Consider the following 15,197-nt stretch of genomic DNA (forward strand, 5'->3'; position numbering starts at 1 on the left):
TTATGCTCTAATAAATTTGTTAGTCTCGAAGGTGCCACAAGTACTCCTTTTCAATTTGGGGATAATTACTGTTAGGTTTTTCAGGCTCCTTTAATGAACTAATAATGCTTTTTAGATGATGCACTAGAGAAGAAATGTATTTAAAATCAACTGAGCCCCAATTCACCAAAGCATTTAAGCATATGTTTAAACTATAAATATGTGAGTAATTCAATTGAAGTCAACAGGACTATTCATGGGTTTAAGTGATTTGCTGAATTGGGCTTTAGAGAATGCTCCCAAATCTATTAATTGGAGAATCATTAAACTATGAGTGTAGATCTGTGTAAAATATTATTTTATAAGAAATGAAATGCAGGTAAGTACTGTATTGTTTTAACCAGCCATAGTTTAAAATCTTGATCCAGATAAATGACTAATTTGAAAAATGATTGATAAATAATCATCTAACAGAAATTCAGGAAGGTAAAAAGATCTAACCTGGCAGATCTAAGAGGCGTTTTTCAAGGGCAGGACTAGTAAAAATAAATATATAATAGAACCTTGTCGTTATGAACACCTTGGGAATGGAGGTCAGTCGTAACTTTGAACAAAACATGGTTGTTTTGAAAGTTTATAACTGAACGTTGACTTAATACAGCTTTGAAACTTTAAAGTACAGTACTGTATTTGCTTTTTTTGGGGGGTGGGGGGGAAGGGGGTCTCTGCTACTGCTACTTGATTGTGTACTTGCAGTTCCAAATGAGCTGTGTGGTTGACTGGTCAGTTCGTAACTCTGGTGTTCATAATTCTGAGGTTCTACTATAAAAATAAAATGTTTTGTTAGAAAACTTGACATGATTCTGTTAGTTAAGCTGATCAAGAAGAACTTCATGGTGACAGAAATTGACCAGGGCTACATATCAAAATTGAAAGGAAAGAGCTGATAAAATTTACTCATTATTTTCTTTTACCATCAAAACTAATTCATGCCCTAGATATTGGGTTCATTTTCTAGATGGTGTAGCTAAGGAGCAAAGTGTTAAAGTGACTTCCTAAAAGTTAATAGGAAGCTGCAGCAGGAATGGGAATAGAACCTTGATCTATGTTTGTGGACCCATACTTCATTTATTTAGACAACAGCCCTTCTCTTATACATGTTGGCTCAACTCTCTGTAGTTAGGTCAACATTATAAAGAAGGTAAAGTTTGTAAAGTGTTTTGAGATTGTGAGATGAACAAACAGTGGGGATCCAAATTTTTTGGACACGGTAACTAAGAGATAGAGAGGTTCAAGATCTTACCTCGGAGGCACAATCAGCCTACTAGGTTAAGTATTGTCTATAAATCCAAGAAATCTGTGTTTTAAATCTTGTGGTAGAACATTATGACTTCTAAACACTTTTAAGCCAATATTTGGAGAGAAGTTAAGCTGTGCATCATATGCAAACATGACTAACTTGGCTACATAATGAATGTACATATATTAGATGCAAATTAAATGAGACGACCACAGAAGACAGTATTTCCTTAGCTACCTACCACCAAGTAATCTGTTGCATTGTGTATTCTTTAAATTTTTTACAAACCTTGTCTTTATTTTCCCACACAAAAGAATGGGTGCGGGCAGATGGGAAAATTTCAAAAATCAGTTAAGGCTGCTAAGTGACACCCTATCACAAAAATATTGGGTGAAATCCTAGCACCAATGCCTGCAATATTGCCCCTCAATACAACTGAGCCTTAAAGGTATCATCTTGACCATGCGTTTTCAACCAGGTGACATGCCTCCCTCGTGGGGGAAGGGGCATATCAAAATTTCTAGGGGGGCATGGCCACCAAAGATGGGGTACCAAAGGGCCATTGCCCCAACTTTTTAATTGGGGGCGGGGGAGGAGAGATTATGAACTCTAGCTTTTGAGAACCTGAACTCAACAAGGGCACAGTGAGGGGAGGACCAGCCTCTCCCTCCCTGGGCCCCTTTCCAGAACTGGGAGTTGTAACAATGAAGCCCTTTCCCTGCTGGCATGATGGAGGGATGGCCTGGCCAAATTTGAGTGAACAGACTTGCGACATGGTGCATGGAGTCACAGTACCACTCAAATGGAAAGATAAGGGGTGGGGGGTTTTAGCGCCATTTGACTTGCATTTTGATTTAAGTAATTTGCCTGGTATCTCCTGAAAAAGTGCAAGGAAGAAAAACCCACTAAGGTTGAATGTTGTTTGAAAAAGGTTGAGAGCCTCTGATCTAGACTAAGCTTAAACAAAATTTAATACCAATACAAATATTTTATTTTTTAAACATTCTAATGGAAACTTTTTAACAAACATTGCTCAGCAATGTTTGCAACATTGCAGCTAATGCGTATGAACCTATCCAAGTGTTTTTATCACAGGTAAAGACGTGGTTGTTTTCTTACATTGTATTTGATTTTTATGTGATTGTTTTTTTCATTCCTCTACTTATACTGTATAACTGGGCAGTGATTTCATGCAATAAGCTGAGTGCCCTCAAATCCTAATCAAGGCCTTTCTCCTGCCATGAGTAGCACTCACATATGAACTGCTGCATTCACATGAAGCCCCTTAGACTTCAGTGGTGCTTCACCCAGGAGCAGCAGTCTGCATGTGTGCTATGCATTGTAGGATCAGGACCTACATGTTTGCCTTCAGTGGGAACTGAGAGCCTTCAACACACTGTAGCATCTTACAGTATTGGGCCATTTGTGATCTGGAACAACTGCCTGTATTGAAATAATGGTGTGCTTATATATGAAATCTGGCAATGAAACTTCATATTTGTCATCAGTGGCCTGTAAGGTTTATTATCTGGCTTTGAAAATGTTTTTAGGAGTTTTAAACAAGAACAGGTTGCAGTGGGATAAGATTACCTCTAGAACCAAAGTTAAACATTTGAACAGACTAAAATAAATCCAAGAAGGAAGTCTCTACCTACTTAGGGAATTTCCAATGGACTGTTTTAAAAAGGCAGATCCCTTCTCTTGAAACACTACAGATGGAGCTCAGATTAAGGACACAAATCAACAAGACAATTAGCATCGTTATAACATGATCCAGTGGCTGTAAATTGAGACTACACAAATTCAAACTGGAAATAAGGCATAATTTTTTGACAGCAAGGGTTGTTAACCATTGGAACAAGTTACAAAGGGTTGTGGTAGATTCTCCATCATTGACCATTTTAAATCAAGACTGAATGTATTTTTAAAATATCTGCTCTAGGAATTATTTGGGGGAAGTTCTATAGTTTGTGTTATACAGGAGGTCCAACTAGATGATGACAAGGGTCCCCTTATGGCCTATTCTGTTGCCATGATACATGCAAATAGTTTTTAGCAGTGCAATATTGATGTGTGATAAAAGGAAGCAGATATCATTTCTCTGATATCTTTTAATAATATCCAGGCAAATCCTTATTCTGCAAGAAAAATAGACATTGTAATGTGTTACACACAAGCTTCAATACTCAGCTAACAATTAGAATTTAAATAAAATTATTTCTCTTAATTGGCCAAAGTACAGTACCTTGTTACATTGTATGTGTTCAGCACCTCCTGTTCATATTCCTCTCATCTCTGTCCACCTGTTGTTATCCTGGATTACTTCAGTTTCCATAATTCCTCCATCTGTTGTTTCTTTTGCTGTTTTTCTTCATTAGATCATCGACTCTTGGCCGACTGGCTTGGACATTTTTTTCATACTGGTCTTCAAGCACTGGTCACTTCCTGACTTCATTCTGAATACTTCATTACTGATCTCATCTCTTCTACTGCTGCTAACTCCCTGCACTATAACCTGTCAGATCCAATACTCCTTTCAGGACTATCAGACTCTGGCCTCTGCAGCTTTCAGTCCCCTTATTCCCTTTCAGATCTCCATTCTGTATGATGGTCTCCACTTCCAACTGCACCTTCTCCCCCCTAACTTAATTCCTTCATTTTTCTCTCCCACTATTCTGTTTATCTCATCAAACCCCAGCCTCTTCTGAACCTTTATATCATCTTCCTACACTTTCAATCTTCTGCCACTCAGTGTCTATGGAGAAAATCCAGCGACAAAGTACATTTCCTGCACTCCAAATTCATTCTTCAACTTTGCCCTGTTCCTTGTTAAACTCTGCTTCTTCATTCCACTCCTTCGGTATGAGAACTGTTTCCTTTTTCCCACAAGTAATATATTTCCAATCTTTCCTCAAAACACTCAGAAAACCCTTTATAAATAGCCATTGCTAGTTTTTTAGCAACTTCCAGCTCATTGCAGGTCACTATGTACCTTACAATTTGTTTGTAAAGCACTAAACATCATAAATACCAATTATGCAAAGGCATCATGTGTAGTATTTTGTTTCTATGCTTCTAGGTCAGGTACTCTGAAAACTTTAGAATTCTAGAGGAGCTACTCTCCATCTGCTCACCTTCCCAAGATTGTCAACAGGTGATGCATTCTGTACCTGCTGAGAAGGTGTAGCAACTCCAGTTTCCTCTCTTAATTTGTTTTCACCACTGATGTAAGAAGAACTCCTTCTGACTACTATTGCATTAGTCACAAATTTAGCTAAAACTACTTAGATTGCTTTGAAGTATTTCTTGGGATTTATGTTCATGTAACCTAACGATATCTGTCTGGCACAGTCTATCAAGTTTAAGAGAATATGACTACGGTGTGAGACAACTGCTGCCTCATTAAGCCTTAAGGTTATTTCCCTGTCTTGTTTCTTTGAGGTTATGTGTGTCTCAAATATTTTTCCCTGTTTTTCTTTCAGGTTCAGCAGTTGAAACTTATCTGACTTACCCAGCTGAATTCAGCTAAGTCTGTGCCTTACGATAAAAACCACACTATCTTGAGACTCAGTGCCTTGCCATAGTTTGTCTGATAAGAGAGGCAGAGATGCCTTGAGGTGACTCCAGAAATCTCTTCAGTGGCAAGAGACTTAGGTCTTTTGTGCACATGAAAATTCCACCAGTTTAATTTAAAGGGGTTTTAAAACTAAATTAAACTAGTTCAAAACCCTGCATAGATGCTCTTATTTCCATTTGAGGGTTTTTTTTCAGTTTGCTTAAACCTGTTCTAATCAATTTAAACTTAATCTATATAAAGGCAAGTTTATATTGATTTGACAATGTCCGCACAACCTTCTGTATTAGTTTAACTAAGGGCTTATCTACATGGCAAGTTACTATGCATCAAGCCAGGGTGCGAGCCTACAGTGAACCAGCTTGCTGTGCAATAATGTCCAATATGGACACTGCTACAGCATAGTGGAAGTCCTAGAGTGCAGCTTAGCACATCTACTGCTTCAAAGCTGGTGTGCTGAGATGGGCACCCGGGCTTGCCGCACAGTAACTCCCTGTGCAGACAAGCCCTAAATCATTTTTGAATCACACTTGTAGTTAAACTGGTGCAACTTTGCCTGTAAAGAGCCCTTCATACTCATGGGCCCATTACTGAATATCGTAATTAAATCTTACACATTTTTCTATTCAGTTCTGTGCAGAAAATATGGGGGTGGAGTTGACAAACACTGTCACTTTGCAGCTCCATGGATAAAATTATTTAGCACTCCCTATGTGATGTGATTTGTATATTTCACAATGTAAGGTGTGTAAATATGTATTCATAACATACATATGTTGTCATATGTGATTGTTCCTTTCATGGATACTCTCACGTACAGACTGTTAGCCAGAGTGCTATTTTCACATATACCCAGAGAATTTAGTTGACTTCTTACCAGCACAGTCTGTATTTAGGCTTTTAAATTTCATAAGTGCTCAGTGCCCATTGACCTCACTTTTGAAAATCAAATCACTTATTTGGGATACTAATAAAGATTTAGGAGATTTACCTTCAGATACATGTGTGGTAAAATCCTGGCAGTATCTAGTAATGTGTTAGTGATCTGCTATCCCTTTTCTCTAGAGAATTCCTGACCCAGGGTAGTCTTCCCCTGTCTCTGAGGCTTGCTTCTGACTCTGCATCTCTGTCTTTCACTGCTATTTGTGTAAAAAGTGCACTTAGGAACATAGAAATTTCAACCAATGGAATGGTTGATTTTCAACCTTAATTACTCCACCTAACTTTTCAGAAGTCTCAGTAAATTCACAAGCCACACGTGGACTGTTGCATCATATCTCTGAGTTAATCTCCATCCAGGACATACTTGTTTCTTGACATTAGAGAGTAAGTTATGAATTTAGATTAATTCAAGCTGCAATATACAAGGTTGCATCCATCACAGTTGGAGAACCAGACAGGACAGTCAGGCCCTTTTGGATGGATCATCTCATTCCACAAACAACAATGCACAGCATTGGCCTCTTGTGAAAACAACCGTCCTGACCAAGATTCCAGTGTATGAACCTCCTAATCATGTTTTGTCCTTTTTGCCGTAGTTAAACCAATTTCTTAGTGCAATTAAGTAGAATAGGTGTAAGGTCTTGATTCTCTTACAGAATTCATATTTCCAAGGGAAATTGTCCTATATTCCCATCTGAACTACAGAGGACATTTCTTAGTAATTTACATGCTCTTTAGGTTTCCACTAATGCACAGAAATTAGTGAGTCTCTGTCAGACTCTGGTCATCTGTTTCATAAAACACATTCCATTGAAATCCCCAAATAAGAGATTCATTGTGTTCATTACTAAACTAATGATTTCCCTTCAACGGCTAGGTGACTTGTAGATTTCAGTTTCCAGAATCTCTTAATTCTGATATCAGTGAGTTCAACCACTGGAATGGAAACTTGAGACCACAATTACAATTTTTGTACTATTAAGGGAGACTACAAATTGGGTAATTATCCCAGTAAGATTTCCTTTCTTATTCATACCAATTTCAGCAATGGTTAAAGGGGCCTAAAATTTATATAAAACTAAAGTGTACTAAAACTCTTGGAGTGTCCATTCAGCTTTGGTCCTTTTGACACTGCCTGAATTAATACATTTCCATGAGAACAATGTAAAGATGGGGTCTGAGCTTTATTCATGGTAATTCTTGAAAAACTCCAACTTCACAGTTCTGAGGTGACTCTCTAGGTCAGTCTGCTTGAAATAGGATTTCTGCATTCTTTTACAAATCATTACTGTCTAGACTCGCTCTCAAAAAGTCTGGTTTGGGGGCACAGTCTAGCTGAGTGCCCAGTCTTGTGCCCCTACAAATTTTATTGATTACTGGACGTCTCTTAAATAGTTGTTCTGCTCTAGTTTCTTTGCTTAGAAGTTTAAATTTAAACAGTAATGACTGCTTAAAGGCTGCATATAACTGTTTCCTCTTGGCAAAAAGCTCTGGCTAATTGCTTGGTCTTTTATAGAACATCCTTGAAGCTTTTAAGTTTCTAAGAGCTGGGAACCTATTGTAGTTGGTACATATATGGAGAGAAAAATTCCTGCAAATTGTGGTGGTGATTTCTGAAATGATATATTTTAATAGACCCACCTTCACTCATGCACTTTCCCAGTAAAGTTGCAAATTCGTGCTTGCATTCTTTTATGCTGACACCTTTTGCTTGAAGATAGAATTGATGGTTAGCCAGCATTATGGTGCAACATGCCACCTTCTACCCTAGAATTTTATACCTATAGGAATTCTGCCAGTCACAGACTGAAAGCATGGACACAGAGCGTTGATCTGTTACAAAGTATACTTTCAGAAAACAGTTACTGGTAAGTAAATCTCTTCCTGACACATCCCTACGCCTTCCATGCCCCACAACTCCCCTCTTCTCTCTTTGTCCTTAACCCATATTCCCAGCACCCCCATCTATCCAAGATCTCACCAATTTTTTCAAGACAAAAAAGATTTCCAATCTACTTTTTCTCCCCTGCCCACTCTTTCCACCATTTCCTCCCACACAACAGCCTTAATTTCAGTCTTGTAAGATGGCTCTCTTAGTGTCAATCTCTAAACCTTCATTCTGTCTCCTCAGCTCCATCCATTCTCACCTCCTAACTTCTGTCTCTTTCTCTCGTTTAGCTATTTTCAAGCCTGATTTTGTATCCCCTATTTTTAAAAAGCCTCCCTAGACCTTGCATTGCTTCTCCAACTATTCTCTCATCTCCTTATGCATGCCATCTATTTCCAGGGCCATTTACTTGCTTCTAATTCTTGTGGATCTCCTACAGTCTAACTCCTGACCTCCTTTTACCAAAATAGTTGCTCCGTATTATATTAAGAAATCATTTGACAAGTATAATTGAAACGCGTGTTGTTTTTTATAAATTTTTTGTTGCGTTTAGAAGCTCCAACAAAAAGATTTTCAATTTTAGATACAACTAAACAATGTGTCACATTTCTGCCCAGACTGCCCTAACGCCAACATACAGGCATTATGTAATCTGTCCATATTTGAAGAGATGTTGAATCTGGTGTAGCTGTACATTTAAAAGATTTATATTTCGTGGTCTATATTTTATAGTAAAAAGAGAGATTTTTGTCCAAGGTAATATTTTGTTATATGATCTAGGGTTCCACGAGACCCCATCCAGTATTTTTGAAATCCTCCGTAAAATCTTCAAATCAATGCTGAATGTCCCTGTGTTATTGGGAAAGAGGTTACAGTAAAGGATGCTAAATACGTATTGCCTCCATGAAACATTAAATTGTATCACTAGCAATCCTGAGGGAAGGGGTTTGAGAAGGGAATGAACTGATGTCTACATGGAATTACTATACTGGGGACTTTTGATTTGACGAGAGTTTTAATGGATTCAAATATAGTTGAAGTAAAGGAGGTGATAACTGAAATGAATTGTGGTCACAATTCAGTGAACCAAGCCAGCACCATAAAAACACCTTCTATAACATCATAGGTTAAAAAGCAGCTCTTCTCTGGAAAATGGCTGAAAAAAATTGCACCTTTTTATTCAGCCCATCTAGTACTCTGTATATTCAGAGTAATATTTTTTTAGATCCAGAAGGACCATTATATTCTTCTAGTCTGACTTCTTGCATAACATGGGCCATATTATTTCATCCAGTAATTTCTCTATCAAGCCCATAACTTCTGGCTGAAGTAGAACACAATTTTTATTCTGCTTATGCTGACTCATTAAATTTTTCCTGTTTTTTTTTTTCCTGTTGACACTGGGAGAGGGAGCCAAATTCTATCCCAGCTCTCCCATAATCAGTGGCATTGTTCACAGATTTCCAATTGCAGATTCTTTATTGTTGAATGATGTGTCAGACAGAAAAAACACAGGTTGACTAAGGCTATGTCTACACTACAGACCTTACAGTGGCACAGCTGTGCTGCTGTAAGGTCTCCTGTGTAGCTGCTCTATGCTGGTGGAGAGAAGTCTCCCACTGGCATAATTAAACCACCCCAACAAGCTGTGTTAGCTCTGTTGGCAGGAGACGTTCTCCCATTGACAGTGCTGTCCCCATCAGCATTTTTGTCAGTGAAACTTATGTTGGTTAGGTGTTGTCTTATCGCAACCCTGACTGAAAAAGTTTTGCTGAAAACAGTGTTAGTATAGACACAGCCTTACAATGAGTTTACAGTGAGAGAAAGACATTTTTATTTGTAAACTGATTAGATTTGGAAGTCATTAGCAAACAAAAACAGGGAACTCCACAATGCCATTTTTAGGGTCAGTCGCACAGTATAACTCCCCTATAATTTAACTGACGGTCTTTTCACAGTACATGCCTAGGACTGATCTAGTGTAAGGGGTTAAACTGCTACACTGCAATTTACCCAGCAGTTCTGTGGATATAACTAGCCAGAAGACTTTTTTTTTTTAAATAATAAATCCTCTAGTCTCCATACTGTAGGTGCCACTTCATCTGCTTCTCCTGAGGAATACAATTCACAACCACTAAAAAACAAGAACCTTTTGGAGCATTATTTTCTGGTGCTTCTGCCTCCCAGTCTAATTCCTTGGGTAGTGCAACCACTTGGGGCTTATGGTAAAGCCATGATTTAACCCTTTGAATTCTATAAATGCTTGTTTCTTTTGCTTTAGGTCATGAAAGGCCGTAGGAATAGTCTGATCGCCATAACAGGCTTTTAATTACAGACGTTACAAGCAGAGGCAAGAGTGAGCATGATATGGTTACTTTACACTCCAAGAATATTTGAAATCTTTTAAATCGTTGACTTGGAAATATTGTATTTCTCAGCAAATTATGTCTCTTATAATAAAGAGATCAACAGTATTAGTGCTACTACAGCTGGAGGGCAGGGACTGGTTTGGGACAGCACAGTTTTAAGGAGGATAAGCAGCTTTTTAATTTTTAAGTCATTTTAGTGTGGGTTTTTCTTGCCAAATTTTGTCCATTAAACACTGAAATCTAAAAAATGTAGGCATTTGTAAAGTCTAGTTTTTAATTGCTCGCTTCTTTTTCATAGGGCCTCTTAATCCTGTTGGACTGTCTTTGCTGGGAGAATTTGCAAGCAGAACTGCTGAGTACTCCATGACCCCAATTCAAATACCACTTAACGGAAGCACCAAAGTCTAATTTCAAAAACCACGTATTTTCAAGATGAATGCATCTATCACCTAGTCCCTCATAATATGTATTACTGTTAATGCACCTGAAACAGACCTCTTCTGCATCAGAACTAGAAACTTAGTCTTTCTACAGGCTAGTTTAAATTCAGCAAATTGCTACTGGTTTTGCTGTAAGGCAAAATGTTCTATTGTGTGTAAGGAAGACTCCTTAAATTGCAGTTTCATGCTGTGTGCCTGAGATTGCTGAAGTGAGCCATATCTTTCCTTAGGTAGGGTTTTCTTGCATTGTGAATAGGAAATTAAGAGTTTTCACTTGCAGAGTTTCCTTCAACTCGTCCCTTTTGCGGGACAGAGCTTGACCAGCCCTGGATCAGGAACATAGAACTTGCAGATCTCAGAGATTCAGTTGATGACAGAGCCATCTCTATATAGATGTTCTGTAATTGAGCACTGGTTCCTCTCCCTCTTTCCCACCAAGGTGTGCAACAGTATGGTTCCAGAAGCTGCTGCTAGGGGATTTTCCTGAGGAGAGAGCTACTTATCACTCCTTGGAGAACATTAGGATGCTCAGAGTATAGAGCGGAAGAGCAAGTAAATTAAAGCTGACTGAGTTCAGCAAGCAAATGATTCCTGATTTCCCATTGAGTTGATGGGATCACCTTGGCCCAACCACACACAACTGCCAAGTTTTGTATTTGTGGAGCACCTATAGAGGGGTTTCCTGGGGTCAGGGAAAGCTGGAGATGAGACCACGGAGGCTGGAATCCCCACTCTCATAAACAGACCAGTAATTGACTCCATTGGAAGTGGAGAAAAGAATAGGCCCACTGTTAGGGTCATGGTGTAATCTGCAGCTCTGCTCTTCCCAGCAAAAGGTGTCTATGTGGAAAGACCAAACAGAACAGTTAAGATGTGAAACATTTATGCAGCCATTTCTGTTACTTGGAACACATTTCATACTTGAATGCAGCACTGTATATACTAAGCTTTGCTTGAAGAACAAAACATTTTTAAAAATTAGCTGTAAAATATACTGCATAATCACAGTGGTATTTAGGAATAATTCTATTTTTGTGTTCATTGTAAATTTCATAATTCAAAATATATTTCAAATAAATGTACCAAAATAATCAGGGAGCTTTGTTTTTAAAAATGCGTACTGTTTAATAGGTGCAGAAGTTCTTTGCTGATGCATAGGTAGCTATGAGATAAGTCAATCCATGTGAGCGGCAGAGCTAAAGGTAGATGATGGACTTGTTCTGGCCAGCACAACAATCATACAGTAGAAAGAAATGGGTTAGGGACTTACAGTATCTGTTTATAAAGTAAAAAAAAAACGAGTAAAGATTTGTTTAGTCATGCCCTTTGAAAAAAGAAACATTATTTATTGTGTGTGTGTGTGTGTGTGTGTGTGTGTGTACACACAATTAGGGCTGTCAAGCAATTAAAAAAAGTTGTGATTAATCGCACTGTTAAACAATAATAGAATACCGTTTATTTAAATATTTTGGGGTGTTTTCTACACTTTCAAATATATTTATTTCAATTACAACACAGAATACGAAGTGTATAGTGCTCACTTTATATTTATTTTTGATTACAAGTGTTTGCACTGTAAAAAAAAAAAAAAACTATATTTCAGTTCACCCAATACAAGTACTGTAGTGCGATATCTTTATCATGAAAGTTGAACTTACAAATTAGAATTACATACAAAAAAAAACCTGCATTCAAAAATAAAACAATGTAAAATTTTAGAGCCCGCAAGGCCACTCAGTCCTACTTCTTGTTCAGTCAATTGCTCAGACAAACAAGTTTGTTTACAACAAACAGTTACAACAGTTTGTAAACAAACAAGTTTGTTTACATTTGCAGGTGATAATGCTGCCCGGTTCTTGTTTACAATGTCACCTGAAAGTGAGAACAGGTGTTCGCATGGCAATGTTGTAGCCAGTGTCACAAGATATTTACGTGCCAGATTCGCTAAAGATTCATATGTCCCTTTGTGTGTCAACCACCATTCCAGAAGACATGCGTCGATGCTGACGACGAGTTCTGCTCGATAATGATCAAAAGCAGTGCAGATCGACGCATGTTCATTTTATCATCTGAGTAAGATGCCACCAGCAGAAGGTTGATTTTCTTTGTTGGTGGTTTGGGTTCTGTAGTTTCCGTATTGGAGTGTTGCTCTTTTAAGACATCTGAAAGCATGCTCCACACCTCATCCCTCTCAGATTTTGGGAGGAACATCAGATTCTTAAACCTTGGGTCAAGTGCTGTAGCTATCCTTAGAAATCTCACATTGATAACTTCTTTGCATTTTGTCAAATCTGCTATGAAAGTGTTCTTAAAATGAACATGTTCTGGGTCATGATCCGAGACTGCTATAACAAGAAATATATGGCATAATGTGGGTAAAACAACAGGAGACGTACAGTTCTCCTGAAAGGGGTTCAGTCACAAATTTAACACATTTTTTAACAAGCATTTCCTCTGGAATGGTGCCTGAAGGGCATATGACTGTTTAGCATATCTGGCACATAAATACCTTGCAACACTGGCTATAAAAGTGCCATGTGAATGCCTGTTTTCACTTTCAAGTGACATTGTAAATAAGCAGGCAGCAATATCTCCCGTAAATGTAAACAAACTTATTTATCTTAGCAAGTGGCTGAACAAGAAGCAGGACTGAGTGGACTTGTAGGCTAAAGTGTTACATTGGTTTGTTTTTGAGTGCAGTTATGTAACAAAAAAAAATCTACATTTGTAAGTTACACTTTCAGGATAAAGAGATTGCACTACATTACTTGTATGAGGTGAATTGAAAAATATTTCCTTTATTTTACAGTGCAAATATTTGTAATAAAATGTAAAGTGAGCACTATACCCTTTGTATTCTGTTTTGTTATAGAAATCAATATATTTGAAAATGTAGAAGACAATCCAAAAATTAATAAATTTCAAGTGGTATTTTATTGTTTAACAGTGTGATTAATCACAATTTTTTTAATCGCAGTTAATTTTTTGAGTTAATCGTGTGAGTTAAGTGCGATTGATTGACAGCCCTACTATACATACATACACACACATTTTTTATATAGATACACACACACACACACTTACTTGCTATTTCTGCTTTAAAATACCTGTTAAAAAGCAGTGATAGCTATTATGAATGGGCCTAGATAAAGAAAATCACTTTCCTAGAGTTGTACTAAATTGCAAGCTTCAGCTGATTCTTAGCTCCTTGTTTTTTAGAAAACTAATTCTTGTCTCTCCTAAGCCAGAAACCCGAACAAGATACAAAGCTTTAAAAAGTGACTAGGCACCACTCTTTTAGTCTGATCTGCAGTGTTCATGGAAACATTGGTTTCCCCAGGAGTGTTTCTCTGGTGTAAGAATAAATAGCTAGACAGACTCGGCAGGTTCTAGTCCCTGCTTCGAATGAGGCAAAACATGAGCTTGAACGTGGGTCACCCACATTGCTGTTGGGTGCCCTAATAACCAGGCTATTCTGGGCTTGTGCTTGCTAACTATTTATATGATTTTTTTTTTCAAAAAGATGCGTTTCGGAATGAAAATTTGTTACCTTAAAACTTCTTGCAAAAAGGAAATATTGTCTTCCTGCCACCTGTGTGAAAAATGCTAGTTAGCATATGCTTGGCTAGTTCCCATATTAAGCTTTCATATCATTTCACTAATATCTATTCATTAAAAGTAGATTTTGTTTGTCATCAGTTTCATCCAAAAGCTTCCTAGGTGACATAGCAATATAAAAATACAAGCAATGTCTCCCCATTAGATAAACAAAATTGGCTCATCTGGACAGTACTAGGCTATAATCAAATTGGGTCACTTTCCAAGTGCCAGAATGCAAAAATACTTTTCAGGGGGTTTTTTCCCCCCCCTTTTCATTTTTGTGAGATGCTCAGCTGACTCAGAATGGCTTTTCCTTAAAATTTGGCAGGTACAGTACATGGTCCTGCATGTGGGATGTGGGCTTTGCTTTCAACAAGGGAGGTGCCTGAGCTAGTGATTTAAGACCAGAATTCAGTCATAAAAACTTCTGATTTCGACCGCACATCCCAGTCATGGTTTGGGCCTTCCTCCTTTTGCTTTCTATCTGTAATAGGGTAGACTACTTCTAAGTCACAGCTGGGAATGTTCTGAAGATTACGGTTCATTGAAACTGGAAAAGGCTTGACAAGCTAAATATTGGTTGAAGAAATTGGTTTTTAAATTTTATAGCTTTTTGAAAAATCTGACTCAAGCACAGGCCACTGTCCTTATCTTTAGAAACATGCACCAGATTCTAGTGTACAGAATGTTCTCACTACTGTTTCTAGCTAGAGAATGGAATGTGTACGTCTACTTAATGCCACCCTTTCTTATCTCACCTGTGTAAAGAGAACATACTTCTATTTAAAACCCTATTTCCTACAGCAAAAACCTGCAACTTTTTTCTGTGGCACCCGCCCAGCACTAATTCAAAGAAGCAGACGCATGCACATTAACCTTCAAAAGCCATAGGTTAAGGCCAGTGAAAAGATCTCCTGTCTGACACTAATGTTGCTTTGTCTAATTTCATATAATACTTCATATCCCCTTGACCTGGTGACCCAGTTGAAGAAAACTATTGATGCCCATGACCCAGTGGAGCTGGGGCTGAGGAGAGTGGCTCAGGGCTATGGAAGAGGGTTGGGGTGAGGGCTGCAGGGTGGGGCTGGGAATGAGGAGTTCAGGG

The 15,197-nt window shown here is 38.1% G+C and overlaps 1 protein-coding gene across 7 annotated transcripts in view; it reads left to right on the forward strand.

The window, feature by feature from the left end:
* Window positions 1-15,197, forward strand: part of LCORL (ligand dependent nuclear receptor corepressor like) — a 182,265-nt gene that overhangs the window by 164,075 nt on the left and 2,993 nt on the right. For 2 of the 7 annotated variants that reach the window (XM_043514089.1, XM_043514090.1), the window contains exon 8: window positions 10,351-11,955. The exons of 4 other annotated variants lie outside the window; for them this stretch is intronic. In XM_043514089.1, the coding sequence (XP_043370024.1) occupies window positions 10,351-10,460 (110 nt within the window). In that variant the 3' untranslated portion in view covers window positions 10,461-11,955. Of the gene's footprint in view, window positions 1-4,761; window positions 5,657-10,350; window positions 11,956-15,197 lie in introns of those variants that run through there. One more of the 7 variants, XM_043514091.1, reaches the window with a different exon arrangement.

The sequence above is a fragment of the Dermochelys coriacea genome, chromosome 4 (genome assembly GCF_009764565.3).
Source record: "Dermochelys coriacea isolate rDerCor1 chromosome 4, rDerCor1.pri.v4, whole genome shotgun sequence".
Lineage (NCBI taxonomy): Eukaryota > Metazoa > Chordata > Testudines > Dermochelyidae > Dermochelys > Dermochelys coriacea.